Source organism: Topomyia yanbarensis, chromosome 1 (genome assembly GCF_030247195.1).
Source record: "Topomyia yanbarensis strain Yona2022 chromosome 1, ASM3024719v1, whole genome shotgun sequence".
NCBI classification, from domain to species: domain Eukaryota; kingdom Metazoa; phylum Arthropoda; class Insecta; order Diptera; family Culicidae; genus Topomyia; species Topomyia yanbarensis.
Window position 1 is genome coordinate 9,487,565 of NC_080670.1, and position 14,372 is coordinate 9,501,936.

Below are 14,372 nucleotides of genomic sequence, written 5' to 3' on the forward strand. Positions count from 1 at the left end.
TACGTTTCTAGTGTTTATAGTAGAACCGAGCACGGGAGGAATCGGATTAGCTGGGCTGAGAGGTCCACCGTAACTCAGCAATCCGGTGGATGGAAGTGCTTGTGCCACATGATGTGCGTTCAGAGGCGCAGTTGGTGGATTTTGGATTATTTTGTCTGCTTGCGATGGTTCGGAGTACCAATTGGCTGCGAATTTTTTGTCTGGTTGATTGTTCTTGGGCTGATCGTTTCGAGGTTGTTTCGCGATCGGTTCCAGGATGTCCATATTTTTTACTTCCTCGTATGGGTATTCTTTCTGAAGATTTTTCGTTATGTCCAGTAGCTTTTCTTGTTCCTTTACATTTAAGCCCACAAAATATTCTTTCTGTGTAAACTTTTCATATTCTGTTTTGAGTGCCACGATCTGTTCCGGTTTAGTGAGGTTGCTAAAATTGGGGATGGTGTTCCGCGCCAGGAAAATCTCATTAATGAGCACTGATTTAACTTTTTCTGGCAGTACTTCGAACACCTGCCGTTCCAGGTTAGATTGATGATATTCCGGCCGTACGCGAGGTTTCAGTGTGGTTCTTATTTCTTCTATGGAAATAAATTCTTCTTGGGTCGTGAAATTGTTGAAGAATCGAGAATCGTAATCTAGAAATATTGTTTGCGTAGAACAGATTAAAATAATCTCAAATATTTATAATTGAACATACCTTTATAACACTGGCTGATAACGAATCTTACGGAGCTGCCCTTCTGTTGTGCATTGATAGCATCCTCCATGCTATCCCGGTCTTTGAAACACACGATGGCCGTAAAGGGAGACTGCTTGTGAACAAACTTGATCATTCCAAATCGACTGAAGGCGTAATATATTTGTTCGGCAGTAGTTTGCGGATTGAGCTGTTCAACGAAAATCGTTCGATCCTTTTCTACGTGCACGGTTTCCTTCGCCAAATGTATTAGAATCCGGCTCCCGTTTAGCAGACGTTGATTGTACGTGCATGCCAAATCAGCCGCAAGATCCGTTTCAAATTTTACATAACAAATTTTGCTGTTGTCTTCTTCGAGGATCAGCGCCTGATAGTCGGATATATTTCCACATTTGAGGAATAAATCGCGAATGTTCTCCAACGTTGTATCCAGTGAAACGTTGTTGATTTGTACTGCAAGAAAACATGAATGTTACTGGGATCGTTATATGACATCGTTCATTGATTGGGACAGAAATACTCACTTGCATTGTCATTGTAAAACATCTTAAATGGAATGTCCTGCTCACTGCTCGGCTTCGTTCTGATTTCCATATCCTCTTTAACATTTTCTTTGTATACTACATAGCTGAGATATTTTTCCTTCTGTTGTCGGTTCAAAGAATTGGAAATTTGTTTACTTTCCCGTGCCTCGTCCACTTTAGGTGGGGTCAGATCTAATCCATCTGCATCGAATGAAGATTTAATTAGAAAAAAGGCACATGTAGAGTAAAATCAGGATCATCGTTTTTTTCAATTACCTATAACTAGAATTGCCTCATCGTTGATATATTGATAAGCGAACACTTTCTCGAGTGTAGATCCCTTCCCACCAATGTGCTTTACTATGAAGTTTGCACGATCGTCGTACGCATCGAAACGCATAATGCGCATTCCTCTCAAATGTGGGCTGAGTGCGTGCTGCACTTCGTCGCAAGTCAGAACTGAAGGAAGGAAAGTTTTTATTTAAGTTTATGGTATGCGTAATTCGTTGAAAAATTTACATGGACTATGTGATTTGACAGTCACTATTTGCGTTTCGGGTCTGTACTGATATGGAGGGTATTCCATTGAATGTATTTTTAGTTTACTGCCTTCGAAGTAGTGATTGCTGCGACAGTGCACATTTTGAGCGTGTTTTGAATTCAAAAAACTGATGATTGCCGATTTGCGCAAATAGCAGCTTTTCTTCTCAATGGGGCTGTAGTCAATAACATTGCCATAGTTGCTGAAATAGTCGATAACATCTTCAGCCGACGTATCACGCGGAATGTTACCAACGAATACTGAAAATATTGGAATATTAGAACCTGCACATTTGATGTTTAGACTATCTCTGTTCAGACTGACCTTTATGGGCGTTATGTACGCCAAAGTTTTTGTCGCTGTTTTCCATCTCGGATGGGTTTTTCAGACCCTCAAGTTTTCGCATTGATTCCGCTGTCTGCGGATTAATTGAAAAATATATCATCTGCTTTGGTATACTGGTATACAATTGGTACACATCGATTTTAAAACGCGTGAAAGCTTCCCGTAGTTGATCGATGGCATTACTTGTTACAACATGCTGCTCCAGACTGACGTATGCGTAGTGATATGCTGGTCTGATTACATCTCCGACTGTATCTGGACCTAACACTTTTTCGATTTCATTCAATAAACCTTCTTCGGTGATACCTACAACAAGATAAACGCACTATTATTTATTGTTTACATGTAGCCAATGCAATGATAGTACCTGATGTCAAGTTTTTCACCATGAAGCTTTTGTCCTTAGCGAAGAAGGGGTTCGTCCTACGTCCACGCACGATCATGACACGTTTGCCTCGATAGCGGTCATGATTATGTTGAATGACCGATGCGATGTCAGACCGATTGACGAATTCTACGTAGCTTACAGCCGTGGGGTGGTACGAATCTTTGCTGCAATATACGGTCACATTCTGGAGTTTTTTGTTTTTGAATAACTCGCATATATCTTTTTCGTCTAGTCCTTTCGCGAGGTTTCCGATGTAGATATTGCTATTAGTAGAGAAATTTTTGCGTTCCGCGGTATTATCGTCTGGGAAAAAAGAAGGCATATTTCAATTCTGTAGCATAGGAAAGAAAAAAATTTAAATAATTTCTATTATAGGTTAATTTTCAAAGATCTTTCCAATGATTTTTGAAAATCATCTCGTGGAGGGTAGAGCTCGCAGTAGAAATTGTTGGGCTACTCTGGAACTCAACTGAAATCAGCTTCTGGAGGAACTGCTCTCAAGCATTATTCGTTTCGAACATACAATCTGCCATAGTCTATTGCACTACAACTCTCCAACGCTTAGATCTTCAAGCTCGCATTCGAGCGTAATAGTTCTCTCCTGCGACTATCTTTCAGAAAAGAACCAACAACGATCACCACAGCGCTGTTACCAGACTTCAACGAGTTGCTATTACATTCGATTTCCACGTGACGAGGAATACGATTGAAGCAATGTTTTTATCTATCCTTAAACAGATCTAGTCGAAATAATCACCGTTGGGACCAAGGCCTTATTGGTGTATATACCAACAAACAAACAGCGTATCAGATAACGTAGATAACGTGCGTATCAGATGACAGCATCAAGACAAACATGTGAAAAGGTCCTAAGTGCAAATGACAATCTCTCCTTGTTGACTTTCTCTTCCGTTAATAACTCTGGCACTATAACGTTTGCTCCTTAACTCTTAGCATATATAGCCTTTTAGTTTTTTCAACATCGGTGAAGTGCGAAGAACTGACTGATTACACCCAAGTTTGAATGAGTGTAGTAGCGATTACACCGGTGTAAGGCCCAGTAAAACACCGGTGTAATGCCCAGTCAAACGAAATCAGAATCTTTCGATATGTACGGAAACAACATTGGAAAGTTTTACGATGAGGCCCTAATCATCTAGAGAGTATACAAGAAGAGAGCCTCATTTGCACTTAGGACCATTTGACATGTTTGATTAGAACCATTTGAACTACATCTGGCGCGATCACTTACCATCATCGGATGCTTCTGCAGCGGAAGTATTACTAGCGTCAGCCTTAGCCCGTCCGATCGAAGTATTAATCTTTGTTACCGGTTCAGCAGGCCGTTTCAGCGTTTCTATCGGTACCGTTTTAATGACGATATTATTTGGCCTCTCTGTAATTTTGGGCTTTGTCGCTACGGATGTGTCAGCGGTTGCGCTTGCCTGCTGCTGTAGTATACTGTTGTTCCTTTTTATTTGCTGATCCATTGATTGCATCGCTTTGAGCAAAAAATCATCCGCACGGTTTGGACGTGGTGGAACTTTCGCAACCGGCTCTGCGAGAAAAAAAGCAAACTTAGTTTAGCTAAAATTCTGAGTTCAAAATTTACCTTTCTTGTCTTTAGGTTCTTCATCTGAAAGAAAAGTGTGAAAATGTTAAATATGCATAAAAATTTTCATTGTCGTAAACTTACAATCGTGCAATTTGACCAACGTTTTTCCTGGCAGAGTGTCTGAAAAAATGCTCATTTGAGAATCGTATTTTTTAATATAACCAATAATGTTTGTGTTACTATTATAAAGCATAAATACCTGGTGTAAGGTTTCGAATTACTAGTCGTTGTTTGTTAATCGAGAAGTGGAAAAAATGCGCCAATGAAACCGCAGACTGATTTTCGAAGGCTATCAACCATATGCCGTCGAAGCATTCCAAAAAATTGATTTCTCCGCATTTTTTGAACAACATACAAACGTCGTAGTCTTTGTAATCTGTAAAAAACATATTCATTCGACCAGGACTACCAGGCCTAACCATATTGAGAATTGGGACTTACAAGGAGGGATACCAGAAACCACAACCGATGACTTAGCAGACGCGAACGTTGCGGCATGATGGATAGTCATAACTGCCCTACCCGGTACCATGTAAAGTTTTAGCACTTTGTTATCTTGGATCGTATTGTTAAATTTACCAATCACCATATCTCGTTCATCGGCTTTGGCCATCGCCAATGCCAGTGTAACCGTTCCGTTCGAGGTCGGAGCGATTTTGAAATGTTGAACAAGTCCTACCGTTTCAAAGCAACTCTTGTATCGATTCAGCGGTACTTCCTGTTCGTATCGGGGAAAGTTTTCCACCATCACAAATGGTTTGCGATGCTTGATCTGCTTCATATTTTCAATCGATTTTTCATGATCCACTATAATAGGAAGTAAATTTGTTAGTTTCACCCGATTGTCTAAGTTTGAATCTCATCGGCTAACCTCGATCATCACTAAAAATTCTAGTAATGGTATAAGGATCTCCGTTGAGAATCATTTCGAGCGACAACGCATTGGTGGCCGACTGAGTGGAGTTAAATTGAATATACGCAGAAAATCCAATTTTTACAACAAACCGAATCTCTCCACATGGTGCAAAGTGCTCGTAGATATCCTCTTCTGTGCATCCTTTACAAAGAAACAAATGTGTAAATAACGTAAGGCTTCAATAAGGAAAAAAGTTTCGGTTCCGAGTCTGTAGTTTCTACCAACCTGCACAAAGATCATCGATACGAATTGCTGCTGGATAACTCAGTGGAACTTTATCCTTCACGAGCGTCACTCGCAATCGCTTCCCATTATAAAACTTTCCATTTTGTTCTGTGACTGCTTTTTGAGCAGCGGGTCCTCGCTTGTAGGTGATCCGAGCGTGATACAAGTGGTTGTGGGTGCGCCAAATGAACATGTTCGTGATGAAACCGTACATTTTGAACAAATTGAAGAACTTGCTTGCAGAAACCTTGCCGGTGTTGCCGATGTAAATTTCAGCCGGATCTTCGATTTCAGGGACATCTTTTTCGTACTCATCGTAGTCATCATCCTGCTCCGACGAGTATCCAACCGGAACATCGTCTTCAGTAATAACTGTGGATAAAATGCCTCTATTAATGTCATTTTTTCTACTAGTAGAACTTAAAGAAAGAACACAAACATTTCGACATTTGTTTTAACATTAATTGCAACTAATATTCCTTATTATCTAGAAATAAACTAGTTTGGGACGCAACGCCGACTCGTTTGCTGATAAATTTTTATGCTTATAGTTCTGTCAGATGACCATGATATGTCAATCGACTTCAGGGGTGCCAATCATTCATATTTTCACGTGTCGTCTAAACATATAGATATTTTGATTTGGTTAAAATCTCAGAGTATTTGTTCAATACGATCCGCTATTGGGTCATTAAGCTATATATCAACTCTTTTTTGTGAAAAGGGCGATACTTACAAATGTAAACATAAGGCTTTTTTCATACATGCGAATGAGGGCTTTGAAACGCAACAAATTAACCTAAAAAATTGGATTCTACGATATTGCTTTCTTAAGGCTCAAGTTACCTCAAGGCTTAGTAGTATGCGTAAGAAAAATTGTGTTCAGCTTTGCCACCAGATTATCCATTTAAACCTTTTCAAAACTCTAAAAGAAGAATATCAGTCGATTTATTAGATCATCACGATTCAATTCATGCAAAATACCTGCTGGAAAAACCATCGGCTTAGCTGGATGGTGCTTTTGAAAAAGTGACTGTGATTTTTTATCACACTACCACACCGAGCTGGGGTACGCAACACAACTGCGCAATGAAAAAACCACAGCCACTTTTTCAAAAGCACCATTTAGCTAAGCCGATGGTTTTTCCAGCAGGTATTTTGCATGAATTGAATCGTGATGATCTAATAAATCGACTGATATTCTTCTTTTAGAGTTTTAAAAAGGTTTAAATGAATAATTCGGTGACAAAGCTGAACACAAATTTTCCTACGCACACTACCAAGCGTTCAATTCTAACACATGCTTAAAAAAAGGTAACTTGAACCTTAAACTACAGCAAAAAATACAACGGGCGAAACTGTATTTTGTTTGTTTATTTAAAGTTTCGCCCTCCACGCTCCATGCAAACAAACAGGGCGATACTTTTTTTGCTAGCAGTTTAGAGGCAAAACTGTTATTTTTTAGGATTATTAAGCTGATACCAGCTGTAAATAGTAACAATGATCGCTATTAAAAAAGCAGGACGAAATCGGGGGTGTAAAACGTTAGTTATTGTAAAAAAACGTAAGGGCGATACTTCAATGCTGATAGGTGGGACCGAAAAAGTAAACAATCGCCAAAGGGGCGATACTATCATTTTGTCAATTTAAATAGCAAAAACAAATTTTAATTTAATAATTTCAAATACTTTATAAAGTTTTGGGTTTCGATCACTGAATCATGCAATCTAGGATGTAAAAAAACACAATAGCTCCTAAATAGGAAATAAAACCAAGTCTGGAAATATTCACTGTAGATTTTTTTTGAATGGTATTACTGCTAGTATCGCCCTTTTCAAGAAAAAGCGTAGATATAGTTTTCCGTTCCATTCGATAAATTTTAGGTCCAATATACATGACATTATCTCAAAAAAAAAAAATCGTTGTAATACGTAAAAATATGTATGTCAAATTCTTCTGTTTATTTTAAATTTAAATTTTATTTTCACGTTTCCTGAGTTGGAAAAAAACATTGTTGTAATAACGAAAATCAGATTTATCGATGTATGTAGCAAAAAAAAAAGATTTTTTTTTCTCATTTAATGACCCACTTTAATAAATATCAAAATAACATACAAGAGTGCTTCGTTGATTCATAAAGCAGTTTTAAAGAATAGCTAAAAACTCTATGATGTGTACACACCAATTTTCTTCGCAAGAAATTAGCAATATTTTGTCGAATTTTCATCAACTGGAAGTTTCAGCAATTCAAAATACTGATAGCTCAAAAATTTAAATTGTATCCATTAAGTTAAGTAATTTTACAATAAATTGCAGTGAAGTCCAATGTTATTCTACACTACAGAAACTAACTTCAACGTTTTACAGTAAATTTAGATATAAAAGTATACTTTGCAGTAAAAAAGAAGGGTGGTAATGTACCATAACTGAGGAGAACATGACTTCAGAATAATTGTTACATTCCGTTTAATTTTGTATGAATTCGTATTGTTTCGGTAATTTAAAAAAGTATTAAACAATTTTCTATCAAATTGAGTATTACTGAAAAATTCGAAAAAAAATTACGACTAATTCTCGACAAACATATGATTACGGCCTAAAAGCCAACTGTCAAAATCCACTTTGAATGGAAATTCCAGACAAACCGTTACTAGTTGAACACAGTTCACAACAGTTTATGAAAGAGAAAACTTTTCTCTTTAGTTTACTACCAACATCTGTGATTGGCGTGTAACGGTTTGTCCGGAATTTCCATTCAAAGTGGATTTTGACAGTTGGCTTTTAGGCCGTAATCATATGTTTGTCGAGAATTTATCCAATCTCAATGCTATTTTTCTAAAATTCCGACCAATTTGATGTAACTGGCAACTCCGCATTCCCTATTTCCGAATCTTTCAATAATACTGGCAACAAAATTTATGTTTTTGATTTGATTTGTTCCTGAAGTTATGCTAAGACAAGACGTGACAATCGGCTTCTTATTTTTCCTACGGTATCAACCAGAGTAAGCTGTGCTACAAGCGTTACATTCCGAGCCCCAGCTCGACCGGAATGACATTTGGTGCGCTCTTTGTTTACTTGGCTAATCAGCTGTTCTTTACACGGTTAAATAAAACAACCTGCAGAAAAGTTCTTTTAACTTACTTTTGAGTAAGTTTTGCGTCGCTTTCGCACTTATTAGTGTTGTCAAAAACAAAAAAGAGAGATTCGACTCAGTCGAGGTCTTCCGTGGAGGAAGGTACTTTTGAGTTGTTTGGGGTGAACTCAAAATTAGGTAAATTCAACTTAAATTTGAGTATAAAAAACCTATCAATGAGTTGTAATTTTTGCCGTGGTTAAATGGAAACTACCTTCAACACGGTTTACCTAATTTTAAGTTCCCCCACGATACCACGAGATTGAGTCAAAGGAACTCAATTTTAGGTAGTTTTTCGTTTCCGTGTAGAAAACCTGTGAAGCCAAGTAAACAAAGAGCACTCCAAATGTCATTCCGGTCGAGCAGGGCTCGGAAAGTACCGCTATGTAACGCAACGTGTACTGGTTCATTCTTTTTTTCGCACATTTTCACCCTGCCGAAATCTTCCAAACAGTGTTGCTATTTTTATTAATGAAAATGGAGTTTTGTTAATTTATTTTATGCCGACAATGTTTTTTATCTTGAATCCACTATATTGATGTAGGGCACCTTTTTTCCATGTCATGGGTGTTTAGTAAGCTTTGATGAAGCCATTTTCTGAATAATTTTAGATTATAGTGTTGTTTCTGTCTTATTTTTCTTACAGTTAATCAACTACGTATACGGTAAGTGCATGGTAAAAACTTGTTTCACTTTGCCGCACAATTTCAGTTCAATTTAGTAACTTTTACTTTTTAACGATACTAATTTTATTTGTCAAAAGTAATGAGAATCTTTTACCATAAATATAGCAACACTGCCAAACATAATTTCGATATCCCTGCAGTAACATTGCGTACGGTGCAAAAAGTCAGAATCAACCAATCAGGAGCTGGGCCATTCTGACGTAAAATTGGAACAAAAACGGCCCCTCTATTGTCACGTCTTGTCTTAGAAGTTATGCTGCTTCCAATCAAGATGAAGAGAAAGAAAGGTGCACGGATACGAAAAACTACCAAAAGTTGAGCTCCTTTGACTCAATCTCGGGGTATCGTGCAATAAGGTAAAAATTAGGTAAACCGTGTTGAAGGTAGTTTTCCTTTAACCACGGCAAAAATCACAGCTCATTGACAGGCTTTTTATACTCAACTTTAAATTGAATATGCCTAAATTTAAGTTGAACCTGGCTTATTTTGAGTATACCTCAAAAAACTCAAAAGTACCTTATTCCATGGAAGCGACCTCGACTGAGTCGAATCTCACAAAACTCAAAACTGCCAAAATATAAGTTAAAAGAACTAATTCTGTGGGTTGTTTTATTTTTCCGCATAGTAGCATTTCCATATCAACTTTTGAATAGGGCTAATTAGATTTGTAAACAAAGTTTTGTTTTGCTGATGTCTTTTAATTTGTTATAACATTCGAAAGCATTTGAAATTGATTCTACCAAGGGTAAAGATGTGGGTTCATGTGTATTTTTAATGAAATTCAACTCGGCAGCGGAATAATGGGCGAAATAAGTTTGTTTAGAAATATGTCATTAACCCTTTTGAAGAATTAATATTGATATCGATGACATTTTCGGCCCCCTATTCTTGGCTCGAATCAAACCTCCTCGAAATGTCAATTGGCAATAGGTTGATCCGGAGTGTTCATTAATTTGTGTTTACATTTTGCTAGGGTTGCCAATTTTATTGTGATTTCACGCCACTTCGCTTTGGCGCGTGCTTAAACTATAGGGATAGCCTCTATGTTTTGAGTAAAGGACGATTCAGACGATACATCAGCTTCCGTCAACGTCAACGGAACGTCACCGTTCCGTCAGGATAAGTTTAATACCTTTCTCTAGTGCCCGTTTACACGTGCCGTACGTCAAAAGGGCCCATATTATTGGCTCGAATCAAAACTCGTCGAAATGTCAATTGATGATAGGTTCATCCGGAGTGTTCATTTGTGGTTACCTCTTGCTAGCGTTGCCAATTTTATTTTAATTCCACAACCCAATGTGGCTACGCCACATCGCTTTTACTCGTGCTGTGATCTAGGGATAGCGTCAAACAGTCGCGCTTCACAGGATGCCTTACACAAGACGAAATAATTGCTGCGGAAAACTCTATTTTGCGTTTATGCCAACTAGAAAGCTATCCTGATGAATGTGCCATCCTGAAGACAACGCGAGGACAGGGTACTCTTAGTAAGAGCAGTCAGCTATACGGTCAAAATCCTATATTGGATGAACATGGTGTTATCCGGCGAAATGGGCGAATTCCAATGGAAGTGAATGTTGGGTTCGGTGTGAAATATCCCATCCTTCTTCCCAAGCAACACCGAGTCACCCAATTGTTGCTGGACGATTATCACCGAAGATATCACCACGCCAACAACGAAACAGTTGTGAACGAGGTAAGGCAAAATTTCTATATTCCTCATCTTCGAACCACTATAAGAAAAATAGCCCGACAATGTCAGAGATGCAAAATACAAAAATCCCAACCAATAACCCCAATGATGGCACCATTACCAACTGCGCGATTATCCGCATTCGTTCGGCCATTCTCCTACATTGGCTTGGACTTTTTTGGACCTATATTGGTTAAGTCAGGGAGAAGTGACGTGAAGAGGTGGGTGGCACTGTTCACTTGCCTTACAATAAGAGCAGTGCATTTAGAAGTCGCACACAGCCTGAGCGCAGAAAGCTGCATTATGTGTTTCCGAAGATTCGTCGCACGACGTGGAGCACCTTTGCAGGTGTACTCAGACAATGGAACCAACTTCGTGGGTGCTGAGCGAATATTGCAGGAGCAAATTCATCGCGGGCTGGCTGAAACATTCACCAACGAGCATACCAAATGGGTTTTCAATCCACCATCAGCTCCCCACATGGGTGGTGCATGGGAGCGAATGGTATACTCAATCAAGACGGCAATGTTCAGTATAGACAGTGGAAGAAAGTTACACGATGAGGCGTTCCTAACGCTGTTGGCAGAAGCCGAGAGTATCGTGAACTGCAGACCTTTAACATACCTCCCCTTGGAGTCAGCGGAGCAGGAGGCTTTAACTCCTAACCATTTCTTACTGGGAAGCTCAATTGGAGTTAAACAACCGGCCGCAATCCCAACGGATTCCCGATTGGCCCTTCGATCTAGCTGGAACCAGATTCGCCACCAGTCAGATCTGTTCTGGAATCGGTGGCTTCGCGAATACCTTCCAACTATATGTAGACGAACAAAATGGTTTGAGGACACGCGAGCAGTCGAAGTGGGAGATCTGGTATTCATCGCAGATGGGAAAAAACGGAATAATTGGATACGTGGAAAGGTGGTAGAACTTAGGCGAAGTACAGATGAGAGAGTTCGTAAGGCACTGATCCAGACTACGACAGGCATTCTAGTGCGTCCTGTGTGCAAGCTGGCGATCTTAGATGTTCAAGAAAATGGTAAAACTGCTTCCAATACGCAGAGTTACGGGGGCCGGGATGTTACCATCACCGATTCGCCATGAAAGTGTACAGGCCCTTTGAAAGCGCCAACCAAAGCGACGCTTTAAATAGTTGTCATCAGTACGGTTTGGCATGAGGATATCAGGTCGATCGTAGTGTCAAACAACAGGAAACAATATTGCGAGATTGCGAATTATTTACGTGTTGCTAGTGAACCGAAACCTAAAACTAGTGAACTATACTAAAACTAAACCTATACTACATTATATCTTAATTGCTAAAAGCTAAGCTAAACCTATAAGTAAATGAAAAAATGAAATCTTAGTATCTAGAAACCTTAAACTAATAGTTACCTAACTAGGTGGGCGAACCACGTTGGATTGAAGACCAAGTGTCGATTGCCAAGAAGGCCACTATACATTGTATTTGCGTGAGTTGAAAACAGACAGTAGTATCGATTATATCAAGAATGAATTTATTATAATCTGATTGATTGTAATTACAGTTAATTTCACACACTCCGAGTTGGATTGCTGATCCTTAAAATTACTTGGGAGAAGAACACTAAATTGTAAGGTACACACATTAAAATCATAACCTTAAACTAAATTTGATGATTTCAGCTTGAGCTGACAAATAAATTGCTGCTAACAGAAAGTGATACTTCTTGTTTATCTCAACACCATATGTTTGAGTAAGCCGAGCAAACGAGTGAATCACAAGTTCGCTTGCTTCCGACAGCGGCCACCTCGCCCGGCGGATCCTCAGCGGCTTTGCGCCGCTTCGGTTTCTAGGCCTCGTTTGTACGGCTAAGCCGCATCGTACTGATACGCCTTCAGCTGAGGTTTCACCAACAAACCACGCTCATTTCACCAACAAACCACGGAGTGTCGTCCCCCTCGTGAAAATAACTATTGTTTGTCATCACGTTTGTCCTGTTGCGAGTAGAGCACTCTAGTTAGAATGTGGCCATGCGGAAGAAGAAGACACATGACGTATCTAAACTAGCATGAAATTTTACGTACATAATATTGGACGTGTAAGGGTCGCTTTGTTCACATTCAAAATTTATAGCAACATTAAATCAAAGAGCCCCCAGTCATTTTTTTTTCAATTTTATTTCAGTGTACGCGTGACGTGTGACGCGTATTTTGGCAGTTGAATCATCACTCGAGCGTTACTGTTGGATTTTTCAGTGACAGAATATGCGTCGTCGTCGTATCTTTCCAAATCGCGAAGCAGGCCACACAGTTCCCGTCGTTCGTTTCGTCCGCCAGTAACAAGACAACATATTGTTCGAAAGAGCAAGTTGGGAGTGTGCATTATTTTTTCATCGCGATCATAATCGGAAGTGCGCTGCCCCGTTAATATCGTTTGCCCATTTGTGGCAATTTCATAAACATTGTGCTACTGAACTTATCAACACTAGGCAGCAAATGAAGGGAGGATTACTAGCGTGATAATTCGGTGAGCAAAATCGTGCTAAGAAGCTTAAGGTTGTGAAAAAGGTGGATTTTTTTGGTCTCTTGGTTTGGATTGCAACACATCAAAGCAAATCGTTGAACGTAGTGAGCGAGGAATATAGTGATGTTAGTGCAGTATTTTTCATTTTAGTCAGTGAACTACCTTTTGGAGTCGAGTTGAGGTGATTGCGTTGTGGCAAAAGCAGAGCAGGTTTTTATTGCTGTGGCAGAAGGCATTATTACTGTGGCGGTCAACCATTATTAACAACGACAACAGCTTCTTCGTTTTGTTCGTGGGAAACGGACAGCGTTCCGGATCCAAAGGTTGAATCGCTGATAACAAATTGTTCTTTTGTTACCCGAAGTGAAATAGATTGAACTGTCGCGAGTGGCTCGGTGGAAATATTGACCCACAAGAACACGGTTCTCTTTGTGCTGACGCGTCAACGTGAAGGCTTAGCTAGTTAGTTCATTTGTACTAGTTGTCATATTTTGATTGAAAAAGTTAGGAATCTAAATCCAGGACCAAGCATAAAGGAATCGGGTTCATACAATTTTTTGTTATGGTCGCTGTGCGCAAACTCCACTTGTCTGAATTTGATATCTTGTGATATGTTTAGTCTTCGGATAAGAGCTGGTCAGTGTCTATAGAAAACATACTGTTATTTGGTGTTTTGGTTTCCGTGCATCCTGGATTTTTTTTTGTATTCTCCCCTATTTTGTATCTTGGATTACGATCTTCAGTAGGTAACTATGAATCACATTTTAATTTCTATAATATATTCAGGAAGCTGCTAAGACATGCCTGTTGCTGCATTCAAATTTGCATTATTCTACTACTTATAAGAAACATGTTAGTTATGGATTATTAAAAAGTGGTATTCTTCCCATGATCGCAAATCAGTCTCATAAAGATAGGAAACCCCATAGAAAATGGGACAAATATGCGATCATGGGCAGTATTGGTAAGCAAAATAATTGCTCACAGCGACGGATTGGTTGAACTCAGTAGTTTCTACGCTAAGTCTGCCAGTTCTTTGAATAGCGGAAACCACAATGGAATCCGGTGAAACGCCCGGTAACTTCGTTAAAGATATTGTCCTCTTA

At 39.2% G+C, this 14,372-nt stretch overlaps 2 protein-coding genes across 5 annotated transcripts in view; one reads left to right on the forward strand and one right to left on the reverse strand.

The window, feature by feature from the left end:
- The window catches only part of LOC131693485 (uncharacterized), a 7,563-nt gene extending 1,755 nt beyond the window's left edge, over nucleotides 1–5,808 (reverse strand). The window contains exons 1-15 of the mRNA XM_058981346.1: nucleotides 5,688–5,808; nucleotides 5,249–5,620; nucleotides 4,979–5,164; nucleotides 4,549–4,914; nucleotides 4,307–4,483; nucleotides 4,189–4,227; nucleotides 4,105–4,128; nucleotides 3,745–4,050; nucleotides 2,472–2,795; nucleotides 2,084–2,410; nucleotides 1,738–2,019; nucleotides 1,495–1,677; nucleotides 1,219–1,419; nucleotides 695–1,147; nucleotides 4–632 (exon numbers count right to left, since the gene is read on the reverse strand). Of these exons, the coding sequence (XP_058837329.1) occupies nucleotides 4–632; nucleotides 695–1,147; nucleotides 1,219–1,419; nucleotides 1,495–1,677; nucleotides 1,738–2,019; nucleotides 2,084–2,410; nucleotides 2,472–2,795; nucleotides 3,745–4,050; nucleotides 4,105–4,128; nucleotides 4,189–4,227; nucleotides 4,307–4,483; nucleotides 4,549–4,914; nucleotides 4,979–5,164; nucleotides 5,249–5,620; nucleotides 5,688–5,709 (3,891 nt within the window). The 5' untranslated portion in view covers nucleotides 5,710–5,808. The remainder of the gene's footprint in view (nucleotides 1–3; nucleotides 633–694; nucleotides 1,148–1,218; nucleotides 1,420–1,494; nucleotides 1,678–1,737; nucleotides 2,020–2,083; nucleotides 2,411–2,471; nucleotides 2,796–3,744; nucleotides 4,051–4,104; nucleotides 4,129–4,188; nucleotides 4,228–4,306; nucleotides 4,484–4,548; nucleotides 4,915–4,978; nucleotides 5,165–5,248; nucleotides 5,621–5,687) is intronic.
- A 7,214-nt stretch (nucleotides 5,809–13,022) lies between these two features.
- Nucleotides 13,023–14,372, forward strand: part of LOC131676824 (atlastin) — a 29,127-nt gene continuing 27,777 nt past the window's right edge. For 2 of the 4 annotated variants that reach the window (XR_009303250.1, XM_058956165.1), the window contains exon 1: nucleotides 13,023–13,269. The gene's annotated coding sequence lies outside the window, so the exon portion shown is untranslated. Of the gene's footprint in view, nucleotides 13,270–13,454; nucleotides 13,590–13,637; nucleotides 14,013–14,372 lie in introns of those variants that run through there. The other 2 variants (XM_058956167.1, XM_058956168.1) reach the window with 2 other exon arrangements.